Genomic DNA, 13,794 nt, shown 5'->3' on the forward strand with positions numbered 1-13,794 from the left:
AGCCCATAGCACACCCGTTTATATTAACAAATCTCATTAAACTTTCTGGATCAACAGTTGTATAATGTACTTAGTGCACCAGATGATGATGAATGTACTCTCAGCAAGGTAACTATCTGCAAGCTGTCTTTTTATCCTGCACAGTGGTTTCTGCCGGGCTAAAGTTGATTATTGTGTACTGCAAGAATTGGATAGAGGTACGTATGTACAGGCATGCAACTACATGTAGGAATTCAGCAAAAAAGCAGGAAAATCGAAGCCACACGACTTCAGTACAGCATTTTTCATTTTATAATGACACACTTGAGAAGTGAAAAGCAAGGAAATCAGCGAGTAAAAGTTGCATATCTGGATGTGGCATGTTTGCCACTGGGACATGAGTGCTTCAAAGGGAGACAGGAATTCCAAGAATGTTTGGCTGATAACTGGCAAGTAATTTGAACTTTGACCTACCTGTGCCAAGGCTGTGTCCTTTATTGACATCTTGTCCTGCCACTTCTTTTCCTCAGATTCTACACTGCTTTGAAGTTTATTAAGGATTCCCTCCTTCAAAGTAAAATAATTCCACATATGAGATGTACCTTAGAGTCATGTGACTTTGTAAGGTTACATTTATGAGACCAATGGTCTACAGGCGTAAGTCATCCTCATCAGTTTGAATTACACAAGCAGAACCTCCAATTAAAAATGGCACTGAAATTTACTTACTGTATCACTCAGCACTGACTTGTAATGTTGACACTGGCTGACTAATTGTTTCTTTTCTTCCTCCACACTGGACAAGGTGGAAGACAGTTCAGCAACCTAACACACGTACAGATCATGTGATCAATACCATGAAATAAAATAAATCCAGAACATTTGGGAATTTCTACACTTCGTGTTCCAAGACACCAGCACCTGTAATAACTTTCTCAAGAAGAAAATAATGAAGTTTAAATTGAAGAATTGAATGCAAGGTGGTTTCTCACCTCTAATCCTGAGGAAGCTTTTTGTACGGCAAGATCATTCAAGGCATTCTTCTCAAACTGTGATAGCCAGTCTTTATACTCCTAGAAATGAAAAGTTGCCATGGTTTGGATTAAGGGCAGCTCTGAACAAAGACTCATGATTAGTTAACCAGCTAGTCACATCATAAGGTTTACCAACTAGAAATGGTCAATTCTACGGCACCTGAGTCATAACAACTCTTCATGTAATTCCCTCCCAGGATTTTCTGTGGAAGCTGACCAACTTGTACCCGTGAAACAAGTTGAAACCAAATAGCAAGACCCCTTTGTGCTCCTTTACCAATTTCAACCTCCATCCCTATATACCTGTATCCCATGCTGATGGATAAACAATCAACAAGGGCAGTGGTATATTACTGATGATAACCCAACTTACCAGAGTGGCATCAATGTTAATATCAGGGAACATCCTCATCAGCATGCTCTTGGATGCCTCCTTCTCCTTGTATAAACATGCATCCAGTTCCTCCTGGTAAGGACAAATTGAACAAATAAGAGGATTTAAAAGCATTGCCTCGAAGTGAATTATAATCCCTTTCCTACTCATACTGTGATAATATAAAGGTGAGCCCCTTTAATCCAAAGGGAGGCTTTTCTTTGATCTTTGAAGGTTTAAGAGAAACATGTCAATTTTAGTTCCTTCTTGAAATGTTCAGCAATCATTATATATCTAACATATTGTTACTTGTACTGAAAACATGTTTGTGTAGAAGCCAAGGATTCACAATTAATCCATACAGACTAGTTTAACTCTAAATTTTTGTACTTAACTTGTTCTTAAAAATATTCCCATGAATGACTACATTTAGGATCAAAGGAGAGATGACCAACTAGTTAATTACCACTTGAGTTCTCAGTGGACTGAGGTACAAACCAATATAGAAATAACTTCTGAAAATGAAATGCCTTACATAAATGCTAGAGTAATCCTCTGCATGGGATTCAAAACAAAACCTGTACTTTTCTTCAACTTGGCAATTTGAAGTAACCACAGCCTTGATGAACTTCATTTAATGCAAAATAATTTGGAATATACATGTACAAGTTGTCTTCTTGAAATTCTAAAGACAGAAAAAATAAAAATATTGCTTTATTTGCCTTCTTTACCTGAGTAGAATCCATGAAGTAATCTTTGGACTGTGTAATAAATTTTAGTTTTGTAAAACAAACACATCTTTAAATTTTTGGGGGTCTTCTTTTGAAAAAGGGAAAAATGTAACAAAGTACAAATATCTGAACTGAAAACATCAAAATTCTATTAACATAAAAGGGGCAACACTAAACTATCGACCTGTCACAAATACAAACTTAACTGCACATTACAGAAGCAAAAACGACATGATGAATTACACCTTTATGTGTGACTAGCAAGCATTTTGTGGCATCCTAAAACAAATGGTGTTTCTGATAAAATATAACTGGGCATGAAGTGACAAAAACAGAAATATCTACAGGTAACATTTTCAGAAAACACAAGAAGAAAGCACCCAAAAATATTTCGTGTGCATTGAATTCTTGCACATGTACATGAGTACCTTCTGTCTCACTGACTACATGTACAGGTGCATTTTTTAGCTCACTTATGTTAAAATCCCCTCAACCTTACTAGAATCTTGCTTTTCTAATGCAAAAATATAATTATGCTACCATACTTAAAGTTCTTGATTAAGGTGAGCAATACATTACAATCCTGACATTTCAAAGATGTGTTAGTATGACTGTCAAGTCTCCTTTTAGTGAGGCAATGCAATAGAAAGCAGTTTGAACGGTAAAGGAAACAAATCTTTTTAAGTCAGGAGTTAAAAAGAAAACAACAAATTAATTGAACATTTTGCAGTATGGTATTAGTTGCAGGTACATAAAAGCTTTTTTTAACATCTGAAAAAGGTCTGCGTTGCCTGTCCACTGTTAACAATGTAAACCCCTTTTAAGCGTTACAGTGGGAACTGACTAAATAGTAAACAAAACCTGGATGGATGCCTCTTAGTTAACAAGTAATGAACATTCAACCTGCTACTATCATCTGACAAACAAAGGTAAAACAAGAGGGCTGTGATTATCATGCAGTTTTCCAAGCAAGCAATAGGTGTCAAGTTAATAGAGCAATGACATGTACACATTTTACCAATGCCTCTCTATTAGTGAATATGTCATGCAATTCAAGGTGCTGTTCACAAAACCATTATTGCTCCATTAGCAAAATGCTTGTTTATAATGAATGAAATGGAGACTTTGATTTGGCACACCAGATAACTCATCAACAATTTATGACTTAATTTGATATCACTAATACTAACGAAAGAGTTGATATGACTCAACAATTTCATAAGCAAGACATTCAAGGTGATTATTGAGTGGACGTGTCTCAAAACTTTATTGGATGAGTTAGACCCTTGGTGTTACTTAACTAAGATGTAATCAAGTAATGCATTTGCAGTTTCTGGCTTCAGCATTGTGATCTTTTATGCACTTACAAGAACCCACATTGTTGAATTTGGGCAACAAAATACTAGCAAATAAAAATGAAAAAACAAACAAATAAACAAAAAATCAAACCCTCTTCCCCTCAAAAAACCCCTGCCAGTTCAACTCTCAACCCTTCTTGTAAGTTAGCTGCAGTAAGGATTACGTACAGCATAATCTATTTGAAATGAATAAGGATAACTACATTTAGTTTAGGCTTGCATGAGAGGATTTACACTCTAGATTATAAATGTGGACAGTTCACAAACTTGCCTTCCCTCACAGGTAACTACATGTACATGTAAGAGAGACTAAGTTGACTCTTGTGTAGAACTTGTCCCTATCTTGCAGTCGGTGCTTCTTTCCACATGAACATTACCTGTGCTTAAATGTACGTATGTACATGTACACTTATCCAGCGAGTTAGAGAAATGGCCGCTGGATATTGTTTCAACTGAGACTGAGATTGGTCACATGTACATGTACATGTATCCGGGTAGTACACATGTACATCACATGCAAAGCTCATATGGACCTATGCAACCATGTAATGTGTCCCCATGAAAGACCGTATATATAAAAACATGCTACATGTATTTCTCAACCTCACTTAGAACAAATATCGTGTGTCATTTGTACACAAATTCAATACGTGTACATATACTGCAGAGCACCGTTATTTGGCCATGCAGCCCTATGACATCTACTTAAAAATACATTTTGATTAAAAAAATGCATGTAAATGAAAACCATTTCAAATACACATGAAATTTAAAATTAAAACAAGAAATGGAATTAGAAAAAAGTCCACCATCGTTTTCATATATATATTTAATTATGTTACTACACTGTTAAGAATTTCTACTGTATATATCAGTAGAAAATTCATTGTGCAAAATTACTATGCCAAGCACCAATCAGGGTAGAATTATAAGTCTTAATTTTGTATTGAACCCTAAAGTTACACAAACATGGCTGGAATCCCATCGAGCAAGTCAACATTAGTACATCCCTAAGAACCCTAAAAGTGACCTTTGCATTACCTCTAGGCTCCAAAGAGCAACTTCTTGCAGACTCTTTCAAAATAAAACAGAACAAAAACAACAGAGAAAAAGAAATTTTATGATTTTGCTTGAGGCTTCGTATTGATAGCTAGCACTGGTGCACATCTGCAGTGAAGCACAGTACTGCAATGAAGAAAAAACCAGCATGCAACAGACATGTTTGTTACATGACAAGGTAGAGTAAGAGCTCGTGCTATGAGATACATTGTATCTAACCTTCTCTTTCTCCAACGCCTTGGCCACTTTCTCTTCGCTAGTTTTTTCAGCAGCCGTGAGGGCTTCCATGGCCTTCCAATTTTTCTCCTGAAGTTTCTGCTCATTTGGATACATAAAATGCATCATTTCAGACAAAATTGTTGTACAAATATAAGTTGGTGCTTAATTTGCTGTTTCCCAGCTGCCTCCTCACAAGCATGATGCACTGTAACCACGGTGATCTGCCACGTGCAAAAAACCCAAACCTGCTTCATTTTAAAAGTACGCCTTTACATTTTCTTAAGCATAGCAAGCGTTTTTTTTTATTGCAGAAATGCTTTTTTGTTGATGCCTCACCGTTATTTTCATGAAAACCAGACACACTGTTTTCAAGACTTTTTGAACACAGGTACATTGTACATGTATATTGTACATGTACGGCAGAGGTAAAAAATGTACTGACTGTGCAGAAAAGAATAGGCTCATAAGATTAACCACTTAAAGCTGGATGACATGTAAACACACATAATTTTCCTTATTTGTTCCACAAAGGACATGTACTCTTGTTTAAGAACTCTTTTTCACTTTGCGGTTCACGTATTAACATGTCGTACTTGGTTGGGTCAAAGCGCAATTGCAAGGTTGAAGAATTTATGGATAAAAAACCCGCTCCCAGCAGATATTTCGGGTAAGAAAATCTGACTTTAACTGGCTATCAAGTACTAGTAGTTATGTTATTTATTTTAGAGAGGCACAAGCTACATGCATCTTTGTTTCACAAATGTAATTACATGTACATTATACATTAACCCTTCATGTTATTTGCTTGATAAAGCACCTCAAACATTGTGCTTGGTATCCTTCATGGTTCTGTTAGTGTTAGGCTTAATGCTATTGATTCCAAGTGACAAAGCAAAACTTTTAATTCATGTTAAAAGCAGCAGTTACTCAAAGGATGAAAAAAGCAGCGAGAAAGCAAACGCGAAACACCAAAACATAGAAAAAAACTAGGATAACACAGAACAATTTCAAATATATAGTATCATTAACCCTGAGGTAAACTGGTTTGCTTTTGAATCCACAAGCATCCAACAGCAAAGCAAAGAATGTTGATCTCATCAGCTAGAGGACAACAGTTCTCATTTATAGGTCAAGTGGTACTGTCAACCAATATTAACAGTTTGTTGAAAATATGTAACATACATTTTAGAATTCTTTGCTGAACTGTGCACACATACGGTACCTTTTAGGAGTCACTAGTAGACTAAAGCTTTTATTTAAATTGGATGGTAAAAATTTCTTTTCTCTTTTGTTGCCAGCAGTTTTGAAAATTATAATCACTTTGGTTTTTGGAAGAAAGATACAAGTATTTACTATTGAAGATGTTTGGGTATTTTTCCTAATATGCTATTATTTAGAAAGACGGCTTCAAGATTCTGTAGTTATGAATTCTGACCCACTGACTTCAAATGAAATGAAAAAGAACTGTAAAAAGTCTCCACAATTCTGAAAAACTAGCTGGAAAGAAAAAGGAGAGGGTAAAATTAGCTCTAAAAGTTGGGCTCAATGCCTCTTGGACAGTCACTCAACTGCCTGATCAGTACCAGTACTGCACATCATGAGAACTATCATAGACATGTTGACCACAGAACTCTCCGGGAAGATCGGTCCTTGCAGAAATCGCACAAAAATACTTGGGCTAAGCAAAAAGACTACTTGGCTTCCCCCCCCCCCAATTTTCCCATCAACCTGTTTTTTGCTTACCCTATTAGCCTTTTTGAAGCATAGCGGACATAACAGGAGGGCACTATTTAAAGTGGGTAAAAATTGGAGTAAACAAATAGCGCCCTCCTGTTGTCTCCGCATCCGCCATACCTCAAACAGGAAAATGAAATATTCCCACAGTGAACACAGGAGTTCAAGCAAGAACTCAAGCTGATATGCACGTAAAGTTTTATGGTACATAGGTATTTTACAAGTGTATCAATAGGTTTGCTGCACATCATCCGTCAAGCAATGAATAACATCATAAATGCGCTACCAATATTGTAGTGATAAAGCCTCAACCAAGAAAAAATGACAAAAAGCAACACCTTGTTTTGTGCATGTGTAAACAGAGAGCAAAGTGCGTGCACTGATGAACAACCTTCACACTAAATTATTTCAAGGTTACACTACTGATGGCATGTCTTCCTTTAAGCAGTACTTTACAGATGCCTCCTACCAGCGATGTTCAGATTCTGGATATCCTAGAACATTCTGACTTACACTGGGGTATGCTTCACAAATTCATCACCTCCGCAGCATTGTTACAGAGGTCTCCATTCGGCTCGAATGATCAGAAAGGAATGACAGGGATCATGCAACCCAAAATGTGTGCCCCAAAGCAGCATTTGATACAAAGCAAACATGGAGAAAAAGCAACCTTTGCAAGAAAGCTAAAGCTGACTTTTTAGGCCAAAATTTGTGTAAGACAGACACTAACCCCTCTCCCACCCAATCTGTAAAAGGCTACATGTTCAGATCAGGGGCAAGATTGGAGGAAAATGAAACATTCATGAAATAATAACCAGAGGTTTTAAGTGTCCCACAGCAGCATAGGGTCTATGGTATACATTGGTGTTTCTCTGGCAAAACCACTCATTTCTTGTGTTCAGTAGACTGTATCCACTTTTATATACAAACACATCATAGTGGTAAACTTAGGATTTCAAAGATATTGAAACAGATTGTTAGAAAATTAAAAGAGCCTGAATTCAGAAAAATCTGAACAAATCCCCCCCATCAGATATGACTTGAATCTGCTTTCACTGATCTACATGACATTGTTTCCCTTCTAATCATTGGGTCATATGCAAATGTAACTTGAATCCTATTTTAATGACTTACATTGTTTCGTTGTTTCTGCTGCTCTAACTGTTGTTTAAGTGTCTCCATTTCATTCTCCCTGGACGAGATTTCACCTTGCAATGTGGCCAATGCTTTTTCCTTCTCATTGATGCTGTGAAGGAAACAGGATCAACAGGACAATTTATATAGGAGCTGTGTTATCATTAGGTTGCTTTTCACAAATCTGAAATAACTCTTTGGCATTGAGCAAGATTGAGCTATTATCTGGATTACGACTGTGCCATTTTTAAATCATAAAAAAGATTACAGAAATAAAGGCAGAAGTACGTGTAATCACAAATCCTGAAATTCGTCCCTGTGCAATTCCTTCTACCCCTGAGCCCTGGGCTTCTATTTAGTAATAAATCCCTCTAAAACCTCTCCGTGATTCTAAGGCATACAGGTGGAAGGGTCAATATTAAAGCAGGTTGAATGCTAAATAATCTAATTTCCTTCTTCTTTTTCCACAAAAGAATAATTGCCTCAAACCCAACAACTGGGAAAATGAAAATACAACCCGTGAGGAAGGTTGTACATGTAACAAGAAACCACACCTGGGGAGTGGACCAGAAGGTATAAAGGGTAAGCAGTGTGACTTTATCAGTTCTTGCCGGCCAAAATGTCTTTTGCTTGTCTTCAAGTAACCAAAAAATGGCCGGGCTATAAAATTGAGGGTTATTTCTTGTCTTGGACCTACATGTTCTCATGTTCTTTCTTCAGGATAACATCTTCCTTGGGTTCCTCTTTGCCCATATCTCCATTGGGTTTCATTGCTTCAACTGCCTGGGTAAGTTCCTGTATCTTGGCTTGTAACTGGGACTCCAGTGAGGTGTTGGTATCTCTCAGACTCTACTCAAGGAGACAAAAGAAATACAATGCTTTATATATGACAATGACATGATGGATGCTTTATATGTGACAATGACATGATGGATGCTTTATATGTGACAATGACATGATGGATGCTTTATGTGACAATGACATGATGGATGCTTTATATGTGACAATGACATGATGGATGCATCATATGTGGCAATGACATGATAGAAAAGCTATACTGATGCATTATATGTGACAATGACATGATGGAAAAGCTATACTGATGCTCTATATGTGACAATGACATGATGGAAAAGCTATACTGATGCTTTATATGTGGCAATGACATGATAGAAAAGCTATACTGATGCATTATATGTGACAATGACATGATGGAAAAGCTATACTGATGCTCTATATGTGACAATGACATGATGGAAAAGCTATACTGATGCTTTATATGTGACAATGACATGATGGAAAAGCTATAATGATGATTTAGGCACCCTCAGCATTTACATGTGTGTCTACATTTTATGGCGAGCCACCACGAAGACAAGTTCATCTTTGTTCCATACGACTAAAAAATAAGTAAGAGAACTTTTTGGTGAGTGACTTGTTAAAAAAACTGTAAAGGATCCTTTTATACATAACTCCCAAAAAAGTAAATAGCAGCACATAACTGATAGTGATTTAGCAAACAAGCAAACTGACAGAAACATGTTTGCTGAGTATTTCTATGTCTCTTAGACATCAATGCTTGCAAATAAAAGCAAACTGGCACAATTTTACTACCTTGAACAATTATGTAGGTACCAGTATGTACAGAAATCAGTAGTCTCAAGGTACATGCAATCTTATCCTTTTGAACTTAAGGTATGTCATTGTTCAATAGTGATAACACTCTGGCTTGGGCAAAATCTAGGAAAGTCACCCTGGGAGAAACGAAGCACCTGAGTTGATCTCAGTGCCAACAATGTCATAGCTCACCAAGATTTCTTTATCCTTCTGCATGCATACTCTCTCTGAGTCAGACAACTTTGCCTTGGAGTCATTGACAATGCCCTCAAGGTTTATCCTCTGCTTCTCAGAATCCTGAAAGGGAGATTGAAGAAAAGATTTCATTCGCATCATCTTCTTTAGCAGGATTTCTGATGGGATATAGCTTGCTTTAAATAGCTGGATCTTTATTGTTCTACAGGTAGTAAACCCCCAAACCAGGAGCACAAACCAGTTAAACTCTGGTACTCTTCCAGCAGACTTAGAGGACAGCCGAGGCAAGCCAAGCTGAATGCCATGGTTGCATGTGCATGGTGGCCATACCAAGAACCTACTGGTGATACCCAACTAAGAATATAAAATACCCACTTCAAGTTGGTGCGTCATCCCTTCAGGATAAAGTTGCTGAATAACAAAGTGTCAGTATGATTACATGAAATAACATTTCCCAGAGTAGGGACCGGCGGGGGGGTGGTTACTTACCCTGAGCCTGCCTTCCATAGCAGACATCTGTGTACTCTTTTCACTATCTAGACGATACACCTCCTGTAGCTGTTTCTTGACTGTCTCATTCTCCTTCATCAATGATTGGAGTCGCTCCATCGTCTTGTCTCCCTCACGGGCCGAGTTCTGGAGGCGAGACTCTGCCTTACGAAGCTCCTCAGAGACTTCACTCAGACGCTTGGAGAGGGCTGTTTCATTCTCACGCTGGAAGAAATTTGGGTGAAAAACCAAAGGCAAATGTGCATTACCACAAATGTTTCTCAAAATTCTACCACAAGGTACCGCAAGATTTTCTGGGATTGAGGAAGGTTAGCCTGGCAGCTACTCTTACTTTAGACAAGACTTCACACCCCTTAAATTGAAGAACAAATCTCACATTCTGAAACAGTGCTTGTGTTCAGTCTGGGTCATAAAGTGCCTACCATACTACCATACCTGTCCAGCTTGCTCAGCTTCATACACCTTAATCTGCTGCTCATATTGAGCCAGTTTGGATTCCAGGTTACGTCGTTGATCTTCACCTTGCCTTGCACGACCCTCGTTGGCCGTAATCTGGTTTTTCAACTTCTGGATTTCATTCTGAAAACTGAGGGGACAAGAGAGATGCATCGAGATATATCTTCAATGTTATGGTTTGTTAAAGACCACCCCTGAATATGTATGTATATTGCGTTTCTTATCGGTCAGAACTCTTATTTAAAGGCTGATTGTTGAACATCAATGCCTGTAATTTACAAATAAAAGTCAAATATTACTCTTATCTAACAGCATAAGGTCATGCAGTGGCCGTTAACCCTAACCCACTAGGGCGCATGTAAAATCACATTGAAATCAGGGGATTTGGGACTATTAGAGCTATCTAAACTGTATTAACAGTTCCACATCTGACAATGCCACCACAGAAAGTACATCTTACTGTAGAAATGTAACGCTACAAGACGTGTCATTTGGATATCAGTGTGAAGATGTCACAACATGTAAGAATGTACCACTTCATTTTTGGTGTCAAGTTCTTTTGTAAGTCACTCAGCTTTGCAATTCACTGATCACTGTATTTTTAGTGACAAAATTCTTGTATTGCCTAAATTACATTTTTTTTTTTTGCAAAATATTAGATCTGTTGAACATTGTTGCTTGTTTGGTACACATGAATGACTTTTAACAAACTTATTTTCCCTCAGGTAAGTACTGCAGTGTAATGGGTCTACTACATACTGCTGTGCATTCCGTCCTGCTTCTCCTTTCAACTGTGCATTCTCATCTCGGAGTTGTTTAAGAGCTTCTACCCCGGTGTTATCATTTCTGGCCTCTAGTTGCTTGATGCGAGTTTGCAGATTCTGAGTCTCACGGGTGTGAACATCATGGTTCTGAAAAATTTATTCAAATCTCTATTACTATTTTTACCAGCATAATGAATGTCTCTTCTAATATAAAGTAAGTCTTGTATGACCAGTAATGTTAGACTGAATGGCTTAGTTATAGTGAAATCTCTATACTGAGGAATTTGAAGTAGGTAAATTTGTTTTGCAATTGTAACTTCTGACTTTATTTAAACCAATCAATTGTACATTCTTAGTTATTAAAAAATAAGCGACATTAAACCACATGTCCACTGCATGGTCTGAATCCATCAACACAATAAAAAAATGTGGTATTGGACTTTTGGAGGATTAAGGCAAATACATGCACACGTGGGGTTCATCAAATTTGTTAAATAATCCAATTATTCTCCAACTTGTCCATGTCAATGAAGAGAGACAAATACAGCAAATCTCTAACCTGTTGGAGTCTAGCACGAAGTGCGTCACTTTCTCGGCTATGATTACGCACAGCCTCTTTGAAGCGGGAATCGACTTGGATCCTTTGAGATTTTTCTTGGGTCAGTTCAGCACGTAGTTCCTTCACTTTCTGAGAGGAGGACTGGGCAAGCAACATTTCTGGAGAATCACCAATGAATAGAAAGGAGTGAATTTCTAAGCATCAATGGCTAAAAAACAGAACTGAAATGCTTGCTGTTTATTCACTGCACAGATAATGCACTTATCAAAATGATGAAAATACTTACAGGCACTAGTGAGTAACTGTCTCAACTACATGTACTTTATTTAACTCATTTATATTATTTGAAAATACATGTACAAGATATAACTAAATGTAGGTTTAGGAGACTGCAACAAATACATGCAAATTGATTGTTACAAAAACCAGCTGGTTAACCCTAACGGCCCAATATCCATCAAACTCCAACAGCAGGTTTTGCTAGGTTTTGGCAGGTTTGGTACTCCACCCCATTAACTTCTTGTTGAATTTTGTTGGACTTGGTATCAAAGGCCCAGGGCGATGGTGTTGGATTCTGTGTGAGTTGGGACACACAGGGGTCACGGTGTGCAGTGTCTGGCTTGCTGTACCAATTGTTGGACTATGCTTGATTTTGTCAGGTTTGGTACTGCTGCAGTGCAAGTCATCCTATACTGCACAGACCCATCCATACCATATCAAACTCCAACAAAGTCACATTGTTGGAGTTTATTAGGTTTGGTACAGTAACCTGCATAGACAAGTACAAAGACAAGTACTCGCTAGTGCAAGAGCCTAGGAGGGTTAGTGTTAAGGAGAGACAAAATCTCACCATTGTGTAAGGCCTGTTCCTTCTCCTGGAGTTGTTTTTTCATGGCTTGAACTGGATCACGCTGGTTGGCCTGCCAATTAATGATTAAATAGCACATTTTAGATCACATTTGCATCAGAAGGAAAGTATAATCCTGTCTTACTCTGGTTAAAACAGAGAGGTCTACAATCTCTTTGATAATACCATACTGGACACATTTTCATGTACATGAAACTTTCATGTACCTTTGGTGTATACCATGTTCTAAAACACAGATGTATTCGTCCTTACCACTTACCGTAGGTCAATTTAGACATCCCATTATCAGTTCCTATGGTATTATGGTACAGGAAAATAAATGCAGACTTTTCTTCTGATTTTCTCAAGCACTGTATACAACGAACTATTTAAAATCTCCATTCATGCTGGAATACCTAAAATGCATACAACTTAACCTTCTGTTCTTGTGTTCTTTGATACTTGTAAATTATTGAAAACGTCGCGCCGCTTGCTAAGACAGGACTAGCTTAGAATCTTCCAGGACCCACCTTGACCCAGTTTTCCGATGCAGCAGCTGACCCACCATTTTTGTTGAGAAGCACCTCAACAAGTTGCTGCACTTCCTTGTTAGACAGAGTTGCTGTCTTTAGCATGGCGCTAAGATTCTTGGCCTTCAAGGCTCCAGTGTCAACAGCTGGTTAAATATTTGGGGAAAACACAGAATTTTGGTCATAATTACTTGAGTACATGTACATGTATATAGAAAACATCTTTTGAACAGAAGCAAAACATCTATAAAAGCAAAAAAGCATTTGTTGGGTCTGCTTTTTTCCTTCAAGACAAGAAATTGTTCTCAATCCCCTTCCATTATATATTATAGTACATACTGCACATGTACATGTACAAGCAAGTTGATTTTATGACATGTAGCAAGACTGATTGAACAATCTACTATCAGTACAATGTTCTATTCATTCTTTGATTATGTCCAAAACCTTGAACTCTTCAACCTGGTTTTCATTAGAGCTTGATGAAGGTACTACATGTAGGCTTAATTTCTAAAGAAATCTGTGAATCTAACCACATCTGACCCCTTTCTTATTGAAGTTAAAGTTTCAATATATGCATATACATGTACTACATGTACGTACATGTATATGCCACATGAAACATACATGTACATGTATTTATGTACCGTACCATACCGTACATGCTGCATGACCACATCACTACTGTATGTAGT

At 37.6% G+C, this 13,794-nt stretch overlaps 1 protein-coding gene across 6 annotated transcripts in view; it reads right to left on the reverse strand.

The window, feature by feature from the left end:
- The window catches only part of rrbp1 (ribosome binding protein 1), a 38,960-nt gene that overhangs the window by 17,300 nt on the left and 7,866 nt on the right, over positions 1–13,794 (reverse strand). For 4 of the 6 annotated variants that reach the window (XM_022249583.2, XM_022249565.2, XM_022249540.2 and 1 more), the window contains exons 3-17: positions 13,100–13,245; positions 12,573–12,642; positions 11,723–11,880; positions 11,159–11,310; positions 10,379–10,529; positions 9,923–10,147; positions 9,431–9,535; positions 8,319–8,470; positions 7,622–7,733; positions 4,754–4,849; positions 4,517–4,549; positions 1,387–1,479; positions 972–1,052; positions 709–804; positions 454–546 (exon numbers count right to left, since the gene is read on the reverse strand). In XM_022249583.2, coding sequence (XP_022105275.2) covers positions 454–546; positions 709–804; positions 972–1,052; positions 1,387–1,479; positions 4,517–4,549; positions 4,754–4,849; positions 7,622–7,733; positions 8,319–8,470; positions 9,431–9,535; positions 9,923–10,147; positions 10,379–10,529; positions 11,159–11,310; positions 11,723–11,880; positions 12,573–12,642; positions 13,100–13,245 — 1,763 coding nt within the window. The remainder of the gene's footprint in view (positions 1–453; positions 547–708; positions 805–971; positions 1,053–1,386; positions 1,480–4,516; positions 4,550–4,753; positions 4,850–7,621; positions 7,734–8,318; positions 8,471–9,430; positions 9,536–9,922; positions 10,148–10,378; positions 10,530–11,158; positions 11,311–11,722; positions 11,881–12,572; positions 12,643–13,099; positions 13,246–13,794) is intronic. The other 2 variants (XM_022249557.2, XM_022249574.2) reach the window with 2 other exon arrangements.

Source organism: Acanthaster planci, linkage group LG01 (assembly GCF_054643075.1).
Source record: "Acanthaster planci isolate LZ-2023a linkage group LG01, COTS_SCS, whole genome shotgun sequence".
In the NCBI taxonomy this organism is placed as follows: domain Eukaryota; kingdom Metazoa; phylum Echinodermata; class Asteroidea; order Valvatida; family Acanthasteridae; genus Acanthaster; species Acanthaster planci.